The sequence below is a fragment of the Stigmatopora nigra genome, chromosome 1, assembly GCF_051989575.1.
Source record: "Stigmatopora nigra isolate UIUO_SnigA chromosome 1, RoL_Snig_1.1, whole genome shotgun sequence".
In the NCBI taxonomy this organism is placed as follows: Eukaryota; Metazoa; Chordata; class Actinopteri; order Syngnathiformes; family Syngnathidae; genus Stigmatopora; species Stigmatopora nigra.
Genome location: NC_135508.1, coordinates 118,989 through 133,658, shown reverse-complemented (window position 1 = coordinate 133,658; position 14,670 = coordinate 118,989). Strand labels below are relative to the sequence as shown.

The window sequence follows — 14,670 nt, the reverse complement described above, 5'->3', positions numbered from 1 at the left end:
TGTCATTTTCATGTTTTATTTGGATGCATCATGTTGACAAATGGCATAGAAATGGAAAAAAAATGTTTTTTTTGTTTGGTCGTCATACAAATAATAGCAAACGGGCAAAAAAATATGAGAAAAGCAAAGAAAAGGGGGTTGGTCGTCCGGCGCCGTCATCTCCGTCCGGAACGTGACGGCAAGTCGGCGCCGAGGGGGAGGGGCTCTAAGAGGAGGATGCGGCCGGGGGCGGGGCGACGGTCTCGGAAGGGGCGGAGTCCCGTCGCTTGAAGAGCATTTCCCGGGCCGCGCAGGTCACCTGTCCGTTAGCCACCGCGTAAATGCCGTTTCTACCACACACAAAAAAAACAGTAAAAGTCAGGGTGGGTGTCGACCAGGACCGGGGGGGCGGAGCCATTTCGCAGAGACCACTTACTTTTGGCTCTCGGCGGGCTTGGCGAAGAAGAAAGAGGTCCACCAGTGACCAGAGTCTTGCCTGGGAAGTCCTGAGAGGGGGTGGGGAAAAGGTTCAGAGCGTTAGGGGCGGGGCGTCGGCTTAAGGAGGGTGTGGCCTTCCTACCTGGGTGGTGGGGGATGACTTCTCCAGAGTATTCGGCGCTGCTGCAAGAGCTGCTGCTGGAGGTGGAGCCAATGCGCCCTGAAAACAGATTAAAATACAATTAAGATTATCCTTTGTATATTAAATTTCATTATTTTTTTCCCCTTTTAAATCAGTCATTTTTGTCCATCCATTTTTTCTGTCTTTTTAGTTCCAAAACAATGAGCCACTTACTTCTGTAGTAATCATGAGTGGCCACTAGGGAACCGCCAGATGGGATGGCTGCCATTTTGTTTTTCGACCGAGGTTGAAAACCGACGCTGAAAAGATGGTTGAAATTCAGCAACCTGGAGGAAAAAAATGGAAGACCAGCTTTTACAAGTCAGACTCATGACGGGTCGCTTTCTGTTAAATGGCTCCTACAAAAGACCGGCAAACATACTATTTTTTGGGACTACAAAATAAATAAAAAAAGGCTCAGATTGCCAGTCTGGAGGAACAGATGAAGCTTAAAGTAAAACCAGGTGAAGATTTGAGCAGATGGTGACAAGATTAACGTCCTTTGAAAAACAAACCGACCTTTCACAATAAAAGCACGCTGCGCCGGAAGATGGGGAAAAAGTGGTTTCAGCTCAGAACATTGGGAAGATTAACTCATAAGGACGCTATTTATAAGATTCAAAGAATGTGCTTTAACGTTATTAACTCATCTTACTGCTGTTTGTACTACAAATTCTTTAATTTTGGTGAACAACAAGCATGGATTAACTTCCTCCCCACCACGACACGATGTCCCAGAGCCTCAAAACATAGATAACAACATAGATAGGACACGTCTTTAGCTAGATGCCCGATAGGCGCCGACAAGGCCACCAATTTGGACGTCTTTCGCCGTCGCCGTTTAAGAAAAACTTGCTATTTTGCGTCAAGAATAGATTTTAAACGGAGTAAACGTAGAAGAAGAAGTTCTTTCTGTATCTATCTCCTCCTGAAAGTCTACATAACGCTCTAAAATGGCCGCCACTTCACGTTCTGCCCCCACTAACTGCTTATCTTATCTCTTATTTCTTGGAAAAGCTGAATTGACTGATTTTCCAAGGATTTCGGTCGGCCATTCGCTCCATTTTGGAGACCAACGACCGGTTTCTCGTCTTCTTTCTCTTTCTCTTTCGCGACAAACTACAGGTCTGATCCGGTTGGACGGGCTATAAACTAGTAGTACTCACCCTTGTGGCAAGGCTCTGGCTGCGAGGTTTTTGGGATGGCAGAGGAGAAGAGCTTCTTCTTCTCAGTGGTCTTGAAGGCCCATTGGAGGGTTCGGACTCGAGGACGGACGGACGTCGGCGAGGGGAAGAAGGAAGGAAGGAAAGAAAGATGGAAGGATGGATGATCTTGTCTGGTTTCGGGGGACGATGTTTGGCGCACTGAGGCAGCCCCGATACTTTTATTCACTCAGGGGGCGGAGCTAAAAGCGAGAGGCGGGCCCGTGGAGATGGAACGTGACCTTGTGCCTCACTCATAACAACATCCTGCTCCCACCCACTTCCCATCGTCCAAATCCCGGAATTTTCCATGCCTCGTCGATAGGAGGCACTGTTCCGACCCCAGAAGCCCCAGAGGGGAATGCACAATAACGCAAAAAGAGGTCTGGTAGAAGGGAAAAAAAACATTGAAAAAATCAGAAAAAATTAAAAAAACGTGAATTACCAAAAACATGTAGGGATAATATTGAAATAGCACAAAAATGGTTGAAATAAAAGACATTTGAATGTTTTTCACGTCATGTGAAGCCTCCCCAAAGGAACACTGCTTCCCTCTGGTGGATTTATTGGGTTAACGCGCACTACCTTGGCTGCAGACCTGCTTCGAATGTAGTGAGAAAAGAAAAGCATTCTGTTACGGCAGCCATCTTGCTACAGGTAATTCCCCCTTTTTTGCGACCAAATTCAACGGCCAGGCATTCAAATCAAGTCCTAAATCGCTAATATTGTGCTTGTTTTATTTAGAAATGATGTCATAGCATCTGCATATTCACTCATACCGAGGCAGACGTCCAATCCATTTCAAGGTGAATGACTGACAACCAAAATTGGACGTTTTAGGAGCGACATTCCAGTCGGTGAAAGTGCCTCACCTGCCGTTTGTTCCCTATTATTACAATACTGCACACCGGCGAGGCTAAAACTCTATTTGAGCAAGTTGTTTCTCCGGCCATGAGGAACGTGAGCGCCCTCCAGCGGAGGCCTTCCCCTGCTCATCCCCCTAAACGGCTCAAGCCTTCTAATCCGGCCGCTTTGCGCTTTGGCCCCATTCATTCTTTGCCACCTTGGAACCCAAATTGGCTTCCTCCGCGGTGGCCAAGACGCACGCCGGACGGCCGGACGCCACACGCCGGACGTGCTCCAATCGCAACTTTTAGGGCGCCGTGGCTATCCCCAGACGGGCTGAACTTCAGACATGGAAGTGGGCAAGAAAGGTAAGGCTGCCTGTGCTGGTCTTTATGGAGCGTAGGACTATTTTAAAGGGGTTTACATTTTTAAAAAGTAAAAAACATCGAACCCCATGAAAGTTGCCATGACATTTTGCCTCATGTTGGACAAAAAGTCAACGTTTAGAATTAGTTCAGGGGTCAAAACGTGGGCTCACAGTTCAACGTGAGGATTGAAGTGACCCAAATTGAACAGGAAGTGGCCTGGAAATGTTAAACCGCCCGTCAGTAACCGGAATCTACCCCAGAATACTATAAATTTGATTAATTGTACAGAAATTGCCTCAAGACGGGGCCCTAAAAAAATCAGGAAATACGAAAAGTGCTGTGGGGTCCGTGGGAAATGACTTAATCAACAGGAAGTGATCCCCAAATTCTCAGGAAGTGCCCCAAAATGTAGAGGAAGTATGTGAAATGCTCAGTAAGTGGCCCAAAGTCCACAGGCGGGGTCCAGTAGTCAACGGGAAATGAATTGGCTCTGAGCCACGATAAAAAGGAAGTGACCCGCAAGACCAAGTTAGGAATTGGGCGGGGCACGGGAGGGGGGCCCCCCAAATCAAGTCAACAGGCTTGGTTCCGCCTTCTCATCGGGGAACTCCCCGTTTTTTTGTCAGACGGTCCTCCGGGGGGCGACGGAGGCCATTCCGACACGCTGGGCTCCACGGGTTCGGCCAAAAAGCGAGGGGGCGGGGCCAAGAAGGCGGTGCAGGCCAACAAGTCGGCCCTGCGGGCCCCCCGGGCCCTCTGTTGCCTGACCCTCAGCAACCCCATCCGCATGGCGGCGCTGGCGTTGGTGGAGTGGAAGTATCCTTTGGGGTGGGGCAAATGCCAATGACAGCCCACTAGGGGGCGACTGCCAAGTCTGTCCATCCGTCCATCCGTCCATCTGTATCTGGCCTTCCTTAACCTCCCTCTCCAGGCCCTTTGACATCTTCATCCTCCTGGCCATCTTCGCCAACTGCGTGGCCATGGGCGTGACCAAACCCTACCCGGACGACGACTCCAACGCCAGCAACCATCAACTGGTGCGTTCTCTCGCCAAATGTCATACACGCTATCAAGCCATATGCATGTACCCACAAGGGTTAGGCTACGTATAGAATAAAAAAGTTATTGCACAGAAGGGACCGTATGTCCTGCTACCGAAAGTTTAGAGTTCTGATGGCTATGGGAAAAAAACTGTCCTCACGCCTATTTGTCCATACTTTGTAGGACCTATAGCGTCTTCCAGAGGACAGCAGCTGGAACAGATTGTGACCAGGGTGGTATGGGTCCCCGATACCACTCTGGTCGCTGCTGCCCTCTGGCAGGCGCTATAGGTCCCACAAAGTACGGACACATAGAAGTACCCAAAAGTGTCCGTTCTTGTAGTACAAGCTTACACACTGAGTTAAAAACAGTCCACCTGTACAAGGTAGACAGGTATACACATTTCTTGTCAAAGTACACGCAAGTACGTTTACTTCCGCTACACGTAGTACGCATAAAAGCAGTGGCGGTAAAAGAGTTAAGCGAAGGGTTTGGCTCAAGGGATTGGCCCAGTTTAAGCGCCTGGTGGACGGGTTCAAGGGGTTAGCGGGCCGCCAACGCCATCTGGAAGGGGGCCACGGACGTTGACTCTCTGGGATTGCGCCCTTCCAGGAGCAAGTGGAGTACGTCTTCCTGGTCATCTTCACCATCGAGACCTTCACCAAGATTCTGGCCTACGGTCTGGTCATGCATCCCAGCGCCTACATCCGCAGCGGCTGGAACTTGCTGGACTTTGTCATCGTCATCGTGGGGTAGGTCCGGGACAAGACCCTCGGACGAGGCGCTTCGGGTGAAACGACATTTTGACGTCCCCGTCAGGTTGTTCAGCGTGATCGCGGAGGCCATGACGGACCACAAACCCGGAGAGGCCCACCACGCGGCCGGCAAACCCGGCGGTCTGGACGTCAAGGCGCTGAGGGCCTTCCGGGTCTTGCGACCTCTCCGATTGGTGTCCGGAGTGCCCAGTGGGTTTGCCGTCGCCGTCCCCCCCGTACCCCCCCCCCCGTCCCTCCGTGACCTTTTGCCTATGGCGGCTAGGCCTGCAGATCGTGCTGAACTCCATCATGAAGGCCATGGTGCCGCTCCTCCACATCGGCATGCTGGTCATGTTCGTCATCATCATCTACGCCATCATCGGTTTGGAGCTCTTCATCGGCCGGATGCACAAGACTTGCTTCTTCTCTAGCACGGGTGAGGACGCACGTCAAGCCCAAAGGACATTTCAAGATGTCCACCGATGAGTTGGACAACGCGAAACGGGAAGTGACGACCTCTGTTCGGACCGTTTGCGGTCAGGCCTGATGGTGGAGGACGACCCGTCGCCGTGCGCCTTCGCCGGCAGCGGCCGCTTCTGCTCGGACAACGGCAGCGAGTGCCGGGGCAAGTGGGAGGGGCCTAACGGCGGCATCACCAATTTCGACAACATTTTCTTCGCCATGCTGACCGTCTTCCAGTGCATCACCATGGAAGGCTGGACCGACGTCCTCTACTGGGTAAGGCCAATGGTCTCTCTGCCAAGGCCGACGTCTCACGTGGCTCCTCCCCCCCAGATGAACGACGCCATCGGTCACGGGATCCCCTGGATCTACTTTGTTTCCCTGGTCATCTTTGGTTCCTTTTTCATCATCAACCTGGTTTTGGGAGTGCTGAGCGGGTAAGTCGCATGGACGGGAGTCTCTGTCCAATCGGGCTGGACTTGACTGTCCACTGGCTCCTCCCCCTCAGAGAATTCTCCAAGGAGAGGGAAAAGGCGGTGGCTCGCGGGGAGCTGCAGAAGGCTCAAGAAAGCAAACAGATGGAGGAGGACATGATCGGCTACATGGACTGGCTCATCGAAGCCGAGGACGTGGACGAAGAAGGCAATAAACGTGAGTGATTTGTGGGGTGGGGGTGCTTAAGCGCTTGTCTCTCTAATTGTCTTTTTGGGGTGACCATGGGATAGGAGCCGCCATCGCCAAGAAGAAGATGATGAAGAAGTTCGGCTGGTACAAACACAGCGAGGACGGGGAATCGGACTCGGACGATGACATCGCCTACCTGGACGACGATAGCGGATTCTGCGCTTCTCTCATGTGGGTATGGCGCCCAGTGGCGCCGGCGCCGTCAAGATAATGTGGTCCTCGAGTCAGAGTCCTTATTGATGACCTTTCATTGGCGGTCTTTGTTTGACAGGGCCAAGATGATGGCCAACAGCTTCTGGTACGTTCCTGGCCAGGAACCCGTCTCGCCCAACGTCAGGCCATTGGTTTATCATTGTTTTTCGTTCTCAGCGACCAACTGTGCCAACTGAACCACACCTTCAGGAAGAACTGCCGCGTGGCCGTCAAGACCACCAACTTCTACTGGCTGGTCCTCCTCCTGGTCTTCCTCAACACGGTGGCCAGCGCCTCGGAACATTACGGACAGCCCAAGTGGTTGACGGAGATGCAGGGTAGGGAAAGCTCCCGAAAAACCAGTCTGGACTGTGACCCAAACCCCGTTGTGCTTCCTCCTCAGAACGAGCCAATAAGATCCTTCTGCTGCTGTTCACGCTGGAGATGCTGATGAAGATGTACGCCTTCGGGCTGCAGATCTACTTCCTGGCCCTGTTCAACCGCTTCGACTGTTTCGTGGTGTGCGGCGGCATCCTGGAGACCTTGCTGGTGGAGTCGGAGTTCATCCCGCCCATCGGCATCGCCGTGCTGCGCTGCATCCGCCTGCTACGGATTTTCAAGATGACGCGGTGGAGGACGCCGGCGATCTGCCCGGCGACGGGCCTCGGGTATTTGTCTCCCGACTAACCTTTTGACTGTGTTTTCCAGACACTGGGCCGCCCTATCCGACTTGGTGAACTCTCTTCTGAACTCCATGAAAGCCATCTGCTCGCTGCTTCTCCTGCTCTTCCTCTTCCTCATCATCTTCGCGCTGCTGGGCATGCAACTCTTTGGCGGAAAATTCAACTTTGACGAGACGCAGATGAAGAGGAGCACCTTCGACTCCTTCCCTCAGGCCTTGCTCACTTGTTTCCAGGTGGGCGTCGCCATTTTGTGTCAGCTTCCTCTTCTTCTTCTTAATTTCCGCCCACTTTATTGGCCACTCCCCCCTTGGGTTCCAGATCCTGACGGGAGAGGATTGGAACGCCGTCATGTACGACGGCATCATGGCCTACGGCGGCCCGCTCTTTCCCAACATGGTGGTCTGCATCTACTTTGTCATCCTCTTTGTCTGCGGCAACTGTATCCTTTTTTGGGGGGTCCCCGGGGGGCGGGGCATGACGGGGCGCCGTGCGGCAGAAGCGGGCGGCGAAAACGACTTAACGCCGGGCGTCCTCAGACATCCTGCTCAACGTCTTCTTGGCCATCGCCGTGGACAATTTGGCCGGGGGCGGCGGCGAGAAGAAAGTGGAGTGAGTGGCGGGGGGCGGAGCTTAGGGGAGACTTTCCCATTGGCGTTTCTCACCGATTGGACCGTGTTTTCCAGGGAGAAAAAAGACGACGACGAAGACTGGGACGACGAAGACGAGAAAGAGGATGAGGACGGAGGAGTAGGTTTTCCTTTTTGTCGCTCCTTGGCTTTTTTGCAAATTAAAAACGGCTTGTCGCCGGGCAGAACGAGGACGAAGACTGGCAGGAGAACGAGGAGCTGAGGGCCATCGAGGGCCTGGAGGGTACGAGCCGCTGCATTGGGATGGGGCGTGGCCAGGCTGGGCTGGGCTGGGCCCCGCCCACCGTAAAAAGCACTAAGATGCACCGCCCCTCTGGTAGGAGTGGCCCCGTTGAAACCAGAGTTCTCCGGACCCAAAGAGAAGATCGTCCCCATCCCCGACGGGAGTTCCTTTTTCATCCTGGGCAAGAAGAACTGGTGAGTAGTGGCGAGATGGAGCTTTTTTTCAAACGTTACCTTCATTTATTTTCCCCGCTGTTCCTCCGTCAGCCTGCGGGTGGCCTGCCACAACCTGATCCACCACGCCTACTTCACCAACATCATCCTGGTGTTCATCATCCTGAGCAGCATCTCCCTGGCGGCCGAGGACCCCATCAAGTCGCATTCCTTTCGGAACATCGTGAGTCCGGCCGCCTCCCCTTTCTTCTTTGGCCCCTCCCTCCCCAGAGACTCAAATGAGATGCCCCGCCCCCTGTTTCAGGTGCTGGGCTACGCCGACTACGTCTTCACGTCGGTGTTTACGGTGGAGATCGTGCTGAAGGTGAGGAATTCGGTTTTAAGATTAGGGTTGCCAGATAAGGAGGGGTGGTGGCATTTGGCAGGTAACGGTGTACGGCGCCTTCCTGCACTCGGGCTCCTTCTGCAGAAACGCCTTCAACCTTCTGGACTTGCTGGTGGTCGGCGTCTCGCTCACGTCCTTCTTTCTTCAGTGAGTGGCTTTCGATGGGGTCTTCTGGTTTGTCCCGGTCCTGGCATTTTTACAAACGTCCTCGATCCCTCTCAGCTCCAGCGCCATCTCCGTTGTGAAGATCCTCCGGGTTCTCCGGGTCCTGCGACCCCTGCGCGCCATCAACCGGGCCAAAGGACTCAAAGTAGGTGTCCCGTCTTGAGCCCTTTTTCCCAAGGACGTCCATCTGAAAGGACAATGTTTTGGGGCGCAGAACGTGGTCCAGTGCGTGTTCGTGGCCATCCGCACCATCGGCAACATCCTCATCGTCACCACGCTGCTGCAGTTCATGTTCGCCTGCATCGGCGTGCAGCTCTTCAAGGTGGGTGGGGTCTTCGGGGGGCTCCTCCGCCGCCCTCTGACCACGGTTTTCGTCTTTCAGGGACGTTTCTACAGCTGCACGGACGAAGCCAAACACACTCCCGACGAGTGCAAGTGAGTGGTCGCCCGGTCTTCCCCAGCACGGCGTCCGACGGGTCCGTTAAGCCAGGGGTTGTTTATGTTTTTCAGGGGTACGTTTGTGGTGTTCAAGGACGGCGACATGAACCACCCCATGGTGAAAGAACGCGTGTGGGAAAACAGCGACTTCAACTTTGACAACGTGCTGATGGGCATGCTGGCGCTCTTTACCGTCTCCACCTTCGAAGGCTGGCCGCAGTAAGTGGCGTGCGCCGTTAGCCTTAGCGCCTTAGCCCTGACCGCTAACCCGTCCCATCCCGTCCCGTCCCGTAAGGCTCCTGTACCGCGCCGTGGACGCCAACGCCATCAACCACGGGCCCATCTACAACTACCGGGTGGAAATCTCCATCTTCTTCATCATCTACATCATCATCATCGCCTTCTTCATGATGAACATCTTTGTGGGCTTCGTCATCATCACTTTCCGGGAGCAAGGCGAGGCCGAGTTTAAGAACTGCGAGCTCAACAAGAACCAGGTTTGGAGCTCGCTCACTGACCCTTGACCCTGGATTGGCTGACTACAAGTTGTCCTTTTTGTGGACGCAGCGCCAATGCGTGTACTACGCCCTGAAAGCCCAACCCATCAAGATCTACATCCCCAAAAACCCGTCCCAGCTCAAGTTCTGGAAGATCATCAACTCCAGCCAATTTGAGTACGTCATGTTCGTCCTGATTCTGGGGAACACCCTGACACTGGCCATCCAGGTAAGTCTGGTCTAAAGACGCCGCCCCTTCCTCTAAGCCACGCCCCCTCAGCTTCCCGTACGCCTCGGCAGCATTACGAGCAGTCGAAACTCTTCACGTCCGTCATGGACATCCTCAACATGATCTTCACCGTGGTGTTCACCATCGAGATGATCATCAAGTTGCTGGCTCTACGGGCGCACGTGAGACCCCGCCCACTCGTCCCCTCGCACCGGAGGTCACGCCGGTGACTCCGCCCCTTTTCCCGCCTCCCCGCAGCATTATTTCATCGATCCGTGGAATTCCTTCGACGCTCTGATCGTGGTGGGGAGCGTTTTGGACATTGCCGTCTCCGAGTTTAGCGTGAGTATGGCGCCCCGGGGCGTTCTTTTGGCGAACCCTCGGGTGACTAAAACCAGATTCCTCCATTCTGGTTCTGGTTCTGGATCTGGACATACTGACTTTTGGCTGCCGACGTTAGGGCGGGGGAGGTCACGGCGAGGTAAGATCTCGGGAGGGGTCCGTCTGTCCGTCTTCTGGGCTTTCTTCAAGGTTCCTGGGGGACTTGAACCTGAGTTTGTTGTCTTCCAGGGCAAAGGCGAGAGCGGCAAAGTGTCCATCACCTTCTTCCGTCTCTTCCGAGTCTTGCGCCTGGTCAAACTTCTCAGCAAAGGTGAAGGCATCCGGACCCTCCTCTGGACCTTTGTCAAGTCTCTCCAGGTGGGGCCGAGACCGCAAGAGTTGACCACACCCCCAAAAATGGACCTTGGAGCTGAGTGTCCTTTCCCCTTTGCAGGCTCTGCCGTACGTAGGTCTGCTCATCGCCATGATCTTCTTCATCTACGCCGTCATCGGAATGCAGGTGAGTGGCGAGGGACGGGGATGGCCGTCCCCGGGACTTGGGACGGGACTGAGAAGCCGGTCTCGTCCCGCAGACCTTTGGGAAAGTGGCCGTGGACGACGACACGCACATCAACCGCAACTGCAACTTTCAGACCTTCTTCATGGCGGTCTTGGTCCTCTTCAGGTCAGTCTTTAGTTGTTTTGGGCCCACTTCCGTTAGTCTGGCCCAGATTTTCCAAGTCCTTTGTCCTTTGTCAGGTGCGCCACCGGAGAGCAGTGGCAGGAGATCATGCTGGCGGCGTTGCCGGGGCGCCGCTGCGACCCCGAGTCGGACACCGAGCCCGGCGAGGAGTATTCCTGCGGCAGCAACCTGTCCTACATCTACTTTATCAGCTTCTTCATGCTGTGCGCTTACCTGGTGAGTCCACAAAATCCATTTAGAAAAGGTATTGGCCCGTTTTGAGCTCGATTTGTATTTGTCCAGACTTGTCCAGATTTGTCCAAATTTGTCCAGATTTGTCCAGATTTGTCCAGATTTGTCCAGATTTGTCCAAAATGTCCAAAAGGTCCAAAATGTCCAAAAGGTCCAAATTTTACAGATTGTCCAAAATGTCCAAAAGGTCCAAAATGTCCAAAAGGTCCAAATTTTACAGATTGTCCAAAATGTCTAAAATGTCCAAAATGTCCAAAATGTCCAAAATGTCCAAAATGTCCAAAATGTCCAAAATGTCCAAAATGTCCAAAATGTCCAAGTTGTCCAAATTGTCCAAATTGTCCAAAATGTCCAAAATGTCCAAAATGTCCAAAATGTCCAAAATGTCCAAAATGTCCAAAATGTCCAAAATGTCCAAAATGTCCACATTGGCCAAAATGTCCAAAATGTCCAAATTGTCCAAAATGTCCAAAATGTCCAAAATGTCCAAAATGTCCAAAATGTCCAAAATGTCCAAAATGTCCAAAATTGTCCAAACTGTCCAAAATGTCCAAAATTGTCCAAATTGTCAGACGTCCTCTCCCTTTCCCCACCGTCCAGATCATCAATTTGTTCATCGCCGTCATCATGGACAACTTTGAGTACCTGACCCGCGACTGGACGGTCCTGGGGACGCACCACCTGGACGAGTTCAAGAGGGTTTGGTCCGACTACGACCCGGAAGCCACGTAAAACAGCCCCGTGGCCCCTTTTGACTTCCCCACCCGCCCTTAACCCGTCTCTTTAATTTTTTTAATTTGTGGCAGCGGTCGCATCAAGCACATGGACGTGGTGACCATGCTGAGACGGATCCAGCCCCCCCTGGGTTTCGGAAAACTTTGTCCCCACCGGGTGGCTTGCAAAGTACACCCACTTTACATTACTTACTTAAAATTAGGCCTGCGTTTGGGTCCGGTCTTTACAGTTTGCCCCCGCCCCCCAAAAAAACTGAACTCTAACCCCCCCCCCATTTCAGAGACTGGTTTCCATGAACGTCCCACTGCACCCGGACGGGACGGTCACCTTTAACGCCACCCTCTTTGCTCTGGTGCGCACGTCGCTCAAGATCAAGACTGAAGGTTCTACTCTGCAGTCCTAGTTTTTTGGGAGGGGGTCCAGACGGAGAACCCGCCCAGAGCCCTCTTTTTGACCCCGCCCTCGATTGGCTCCCTCTTTTGTCTTTCAGGGGCCATCGATCAGCAGAACGAAGAGCTCAAGCTGATCATCAAGAAACTGTGGAAGCGGACCAAGCCCAAGCTCATCGACGAGATCATTCCGCCCCCTCGAGGTAGGCGGCGGAACTGTCCGGCGTGGGGGGGTCGGGGCCCACCAATTCCCAACCGCGCGATCCCTCGGCAGGGGACGAGGTGACGTGCGGCAAGTTCTACGCCAGCTTCTTGATTCAGGACTACTTTAAGAAATACCGCAAGAGGAAAGAGAGAGAGAGAAAGTCCAAGAAGAAGGACAAGGCCGCCTCCCTTCAGGTGAGCGCTGCCGTCATAACGCCCCGCCTTAAACGACTTGGGAAGGCAAGGCCCCGTGCCTCATCAGCAGGGACTGCGGACGCTGCAAGACCTGGCCCCGGAGATGCGGCTGGCCATGGCCTGCGACCTGGAAGACGAAGAGGGCGCCGACGACATTTTCCACAGCGAGGGTGGCGAGGGCAGCGGGATCGGGACCATCCCCACCCCACCGCCGCCGGCCCAGACGTCGGAAACGGCGCCAGTGAGTGTCGGCGAGGCGGCGCGGGTCGTGCCCACCCCGGTTCCGGCCCCCTCGCTAGAAGAGCCCGTGGTGACGGAACAACCGCTCCGGTCGCAGGGTCTTCTTCCTGGCAGGTGGGGGGGGGGGACATCCGCCACTTCCTAGCTTGTCCTAGCTTTTTAAGTCGCCACCTATTTAACAATTGTGTGTCTGACAGACCGGACTCGGCCGGCGACCTTCCTCCACCTCCTGACACATCGGCGTTGACGGCGCAGGAGGCCTTTGTCGCTGTGACCGTGGCCCCTGTCTCCGCCGTCCCCCCTGTCCCCGCCCTCCCTGCCGTCGTCTCCCCCGTCCCCCAGCAAGTCGCCGCCAACGAGGGAGAGCCTGCAAATGTGACCTTTGAGCCACCGTAAGTCCACGTACCTGGCCGACGTTTGGCGCTAGCTAGCCCATCCACGCCGACGGCTCAGCTAGCGTTCTTTCTCCCCGTAGCTACTCGTACGCCGAACCCACCTCGCCTCTCCCACTCCCGCCTGACCCCGTCTACGAGAGAGAAGTGGCGCCTGCGGAGGAGGCGGGGGTCCACCCCGCGCCCGTCTACGAGGTCAACGGGCACTCGGCGTACGGAGAAAATGGAGGTTACGTTAGCAACGGAGGCGGCGTCACCAACGGAAGTGACGCCGGCGACGGCTACAACGGAATTAACGGCGGCGCCAAGTTTGTCCGGAGGAGGCTGCTGCCCTCCGTTCCCAAAGGTCAACCGTAGAGATGGCTAGCACGTATTGAGCGCTAGATGCTAACGGCGGTTACATTGCTGAACTCATCCAAAAATTCCCCCCATCAGGCCGTAAACCGGCGTTTAACTTCAAGTGTCTGAGGCCGCAGAGCAGCGTGGACGAAATGGTGGTCCCGCCCAATTATCGGAGCCACGCCCGCCGGCCCAGTTCCCGCCTCCAGGTAGAGCCCGGAGACCGGCAGCTGGTTTGTTCTCGCAAAAGCCAAAAGTTCTTTGTTTTGTGGCCTCGTAACCCCCAGACGCAGCAAAGCCTGGACTCCCGGCCCAGCAGCGCCTCGTCCTCGTCGTCGGCGTCGTGGGCCAACCGGCGGCGCGTGGCGGCCGGGAGCACGCCGGCCCCGGGTCTGGGCCCCCCGCCCGGGAGGCGGGGCAAGCTGATCTACACCCCCCCGGTCCTGCTGGACGAATACACGGGGCTGAGCCGGCCCCTGTGGGGCGAGGGCTCGGCCAGCCTCCCCGCCGCGGGCCGTCGCGGACGCTACTGGGACGGGACGGCCACCTACGGCGGCCTGAGGGTCCCGCCCCCCGACCGGGGCTTGTTGGACAGAGGCAGCGCCGACAGTCTGGTGGAGTCGGTAAGCGTCGCCATTGAAGAAGGAAACCACGGGCCGTGACCCGAGCCGTGACCCGAGCCGTGACCTTTTGCAGATCCTGATCTCGGAGGGATTGGGCATCTACGCCAAGGACCCCAAGTTTGTGAATTTTGCCAAGCGGGAGATCGCCGAGGCGTGTCACATGAGCCTGGACGAGATGGAGAACGCCGCCGCCGACCTGCTGGCCCGAAACGGCGCCCCCGTTTCGGCCCTGGAGGACCAGCTGGCCGACGAGATGAGCTGCGTGGTCTCCTACTGACTTTGAAAACGTGCTTTTAGCCCGCCGCCGCCGCCGCACTTAGCACTTGTTGTCCATTCCCGAATCTTTTTCTATTTCCTTTGGACACCAATAAATGGATTTACTGTAAATAACATTTTTCCATTCCCTGTTATTTTCAACTTAGACCTGCAAACCAAATTTTCATGGAGACTCGTTCGAAAATCAACAGGAAATGGCGTCACCAGCCACCAATTCAGCAGGAAGAGACCTAAAACACTACCAAGTCAAACCAATATTCGAGTCATTTTATTTCGTTCAAAGTACACACCATTGAATTCCTCGGCTACAATCTTATGAAACAAGTGATATTTAAGTGTTCATAACCGAAATATTTTTCAATTGTGGTTAAAAAATGTTTTATACTATTTTAAAGTCCACGCTCCGTCAACTCCAATGTTGTGTTGACGAACGG

At 54.5% G+C, this 14,670-nt stretch overlaps 2 protein-coding genes across 2 annotated transcripts; one reads left to right on the top strand and one right to left on the bottom strand.

Moving 5' to 3' along the window:
* LOC144195778 (pancreatic progenitor cell differentiation and proliferation factor B-like) lies at positions 1–1,997 on the bottom strand. Its single transcript, XM_077715619.1, has 5 exons — positions 1,765–1,997; positions 773–885; positions 560–637; positions 416–485; positions 1–329 (listed from the first exon to the last, which is right to left on the bottom strand). Exons 2-5 carry the CDS (start codon positions 825–827, stop codon positions 206–208), a joined length of 327 nt encoding a protein of 108 aa, XP_077571745.1. The 5' UTR covers positions 828–885; positions 1,765–1,997; the 3' UTR covers positions 1–205.
* A 321-nt stretch (positions 1,998–2,318) lies between these two features.
* Positions 2,319–14,336, top strand: LOC144195794 (voltage-dependent L-type calcium channel subunit alpha-1D-like). Its single transcript, XM_077715641.1, has 47 exons — positions 2,319–2,457; positions 2,545–3,014; positions 3,641–3,830; positions 3,946–4,051; positions 4,668–4,807; positions 4,875–5,020; positions 5,094–5,246; positions 5,352–5,548; positions 5,606–5,709; positions 5,781–5,923; positions 5,998–6,127; positions 6,228–6,254; positions 6,326–6,486; positions 6,552–6,777; positions 6,857–7,064; positions 7,150–7,270; positions 7,368–7,440; positions 7,515–7,578; positions 7,644–7,701; positions 7,799–7,895; positions 7,968–8,097; positions 8,179–8,238; positions 8,300–8,406; positions 8,482–8,569; positions 8,639–8,746; positions 8,807–8,859; positions 8,935–9,081; positions 9,158–9,359; positions 9,430–9,588; positions 9,660–9,770; positions 9,847–9,930; positions 10,049–10,069; positions 10,159–10,287; positions 10,364–10,429; positions 10,503–10,594; positions 10,669–10,828; positions 11,444–11,571; positions 11,650–11,746; positions 11,859–11,961; positions 12,069–12,170; positions 12,242–12,366; positions 12,434–12,720; positions 12,804–12,998; positions 13,082–13,344; positions 13,434–13,546; positions 13,625–13,960; positions 14,034–14,336. Exons 2-47 carry the CDS (start codon positions 2,996–2,998, stop codon positions 14,235–14,237), a joined length of 6,033 nt encoding a protein of 2,010 aa, XP_077571767.1. The 5' UTR covers positions 2,319–2,457; positions 2,545–2,995; the 3' UTR covers positions 14,238–14,336.
* The last annotated feature ends 334 nt before the right edge of the window (positions 14,337–14,670 follow it).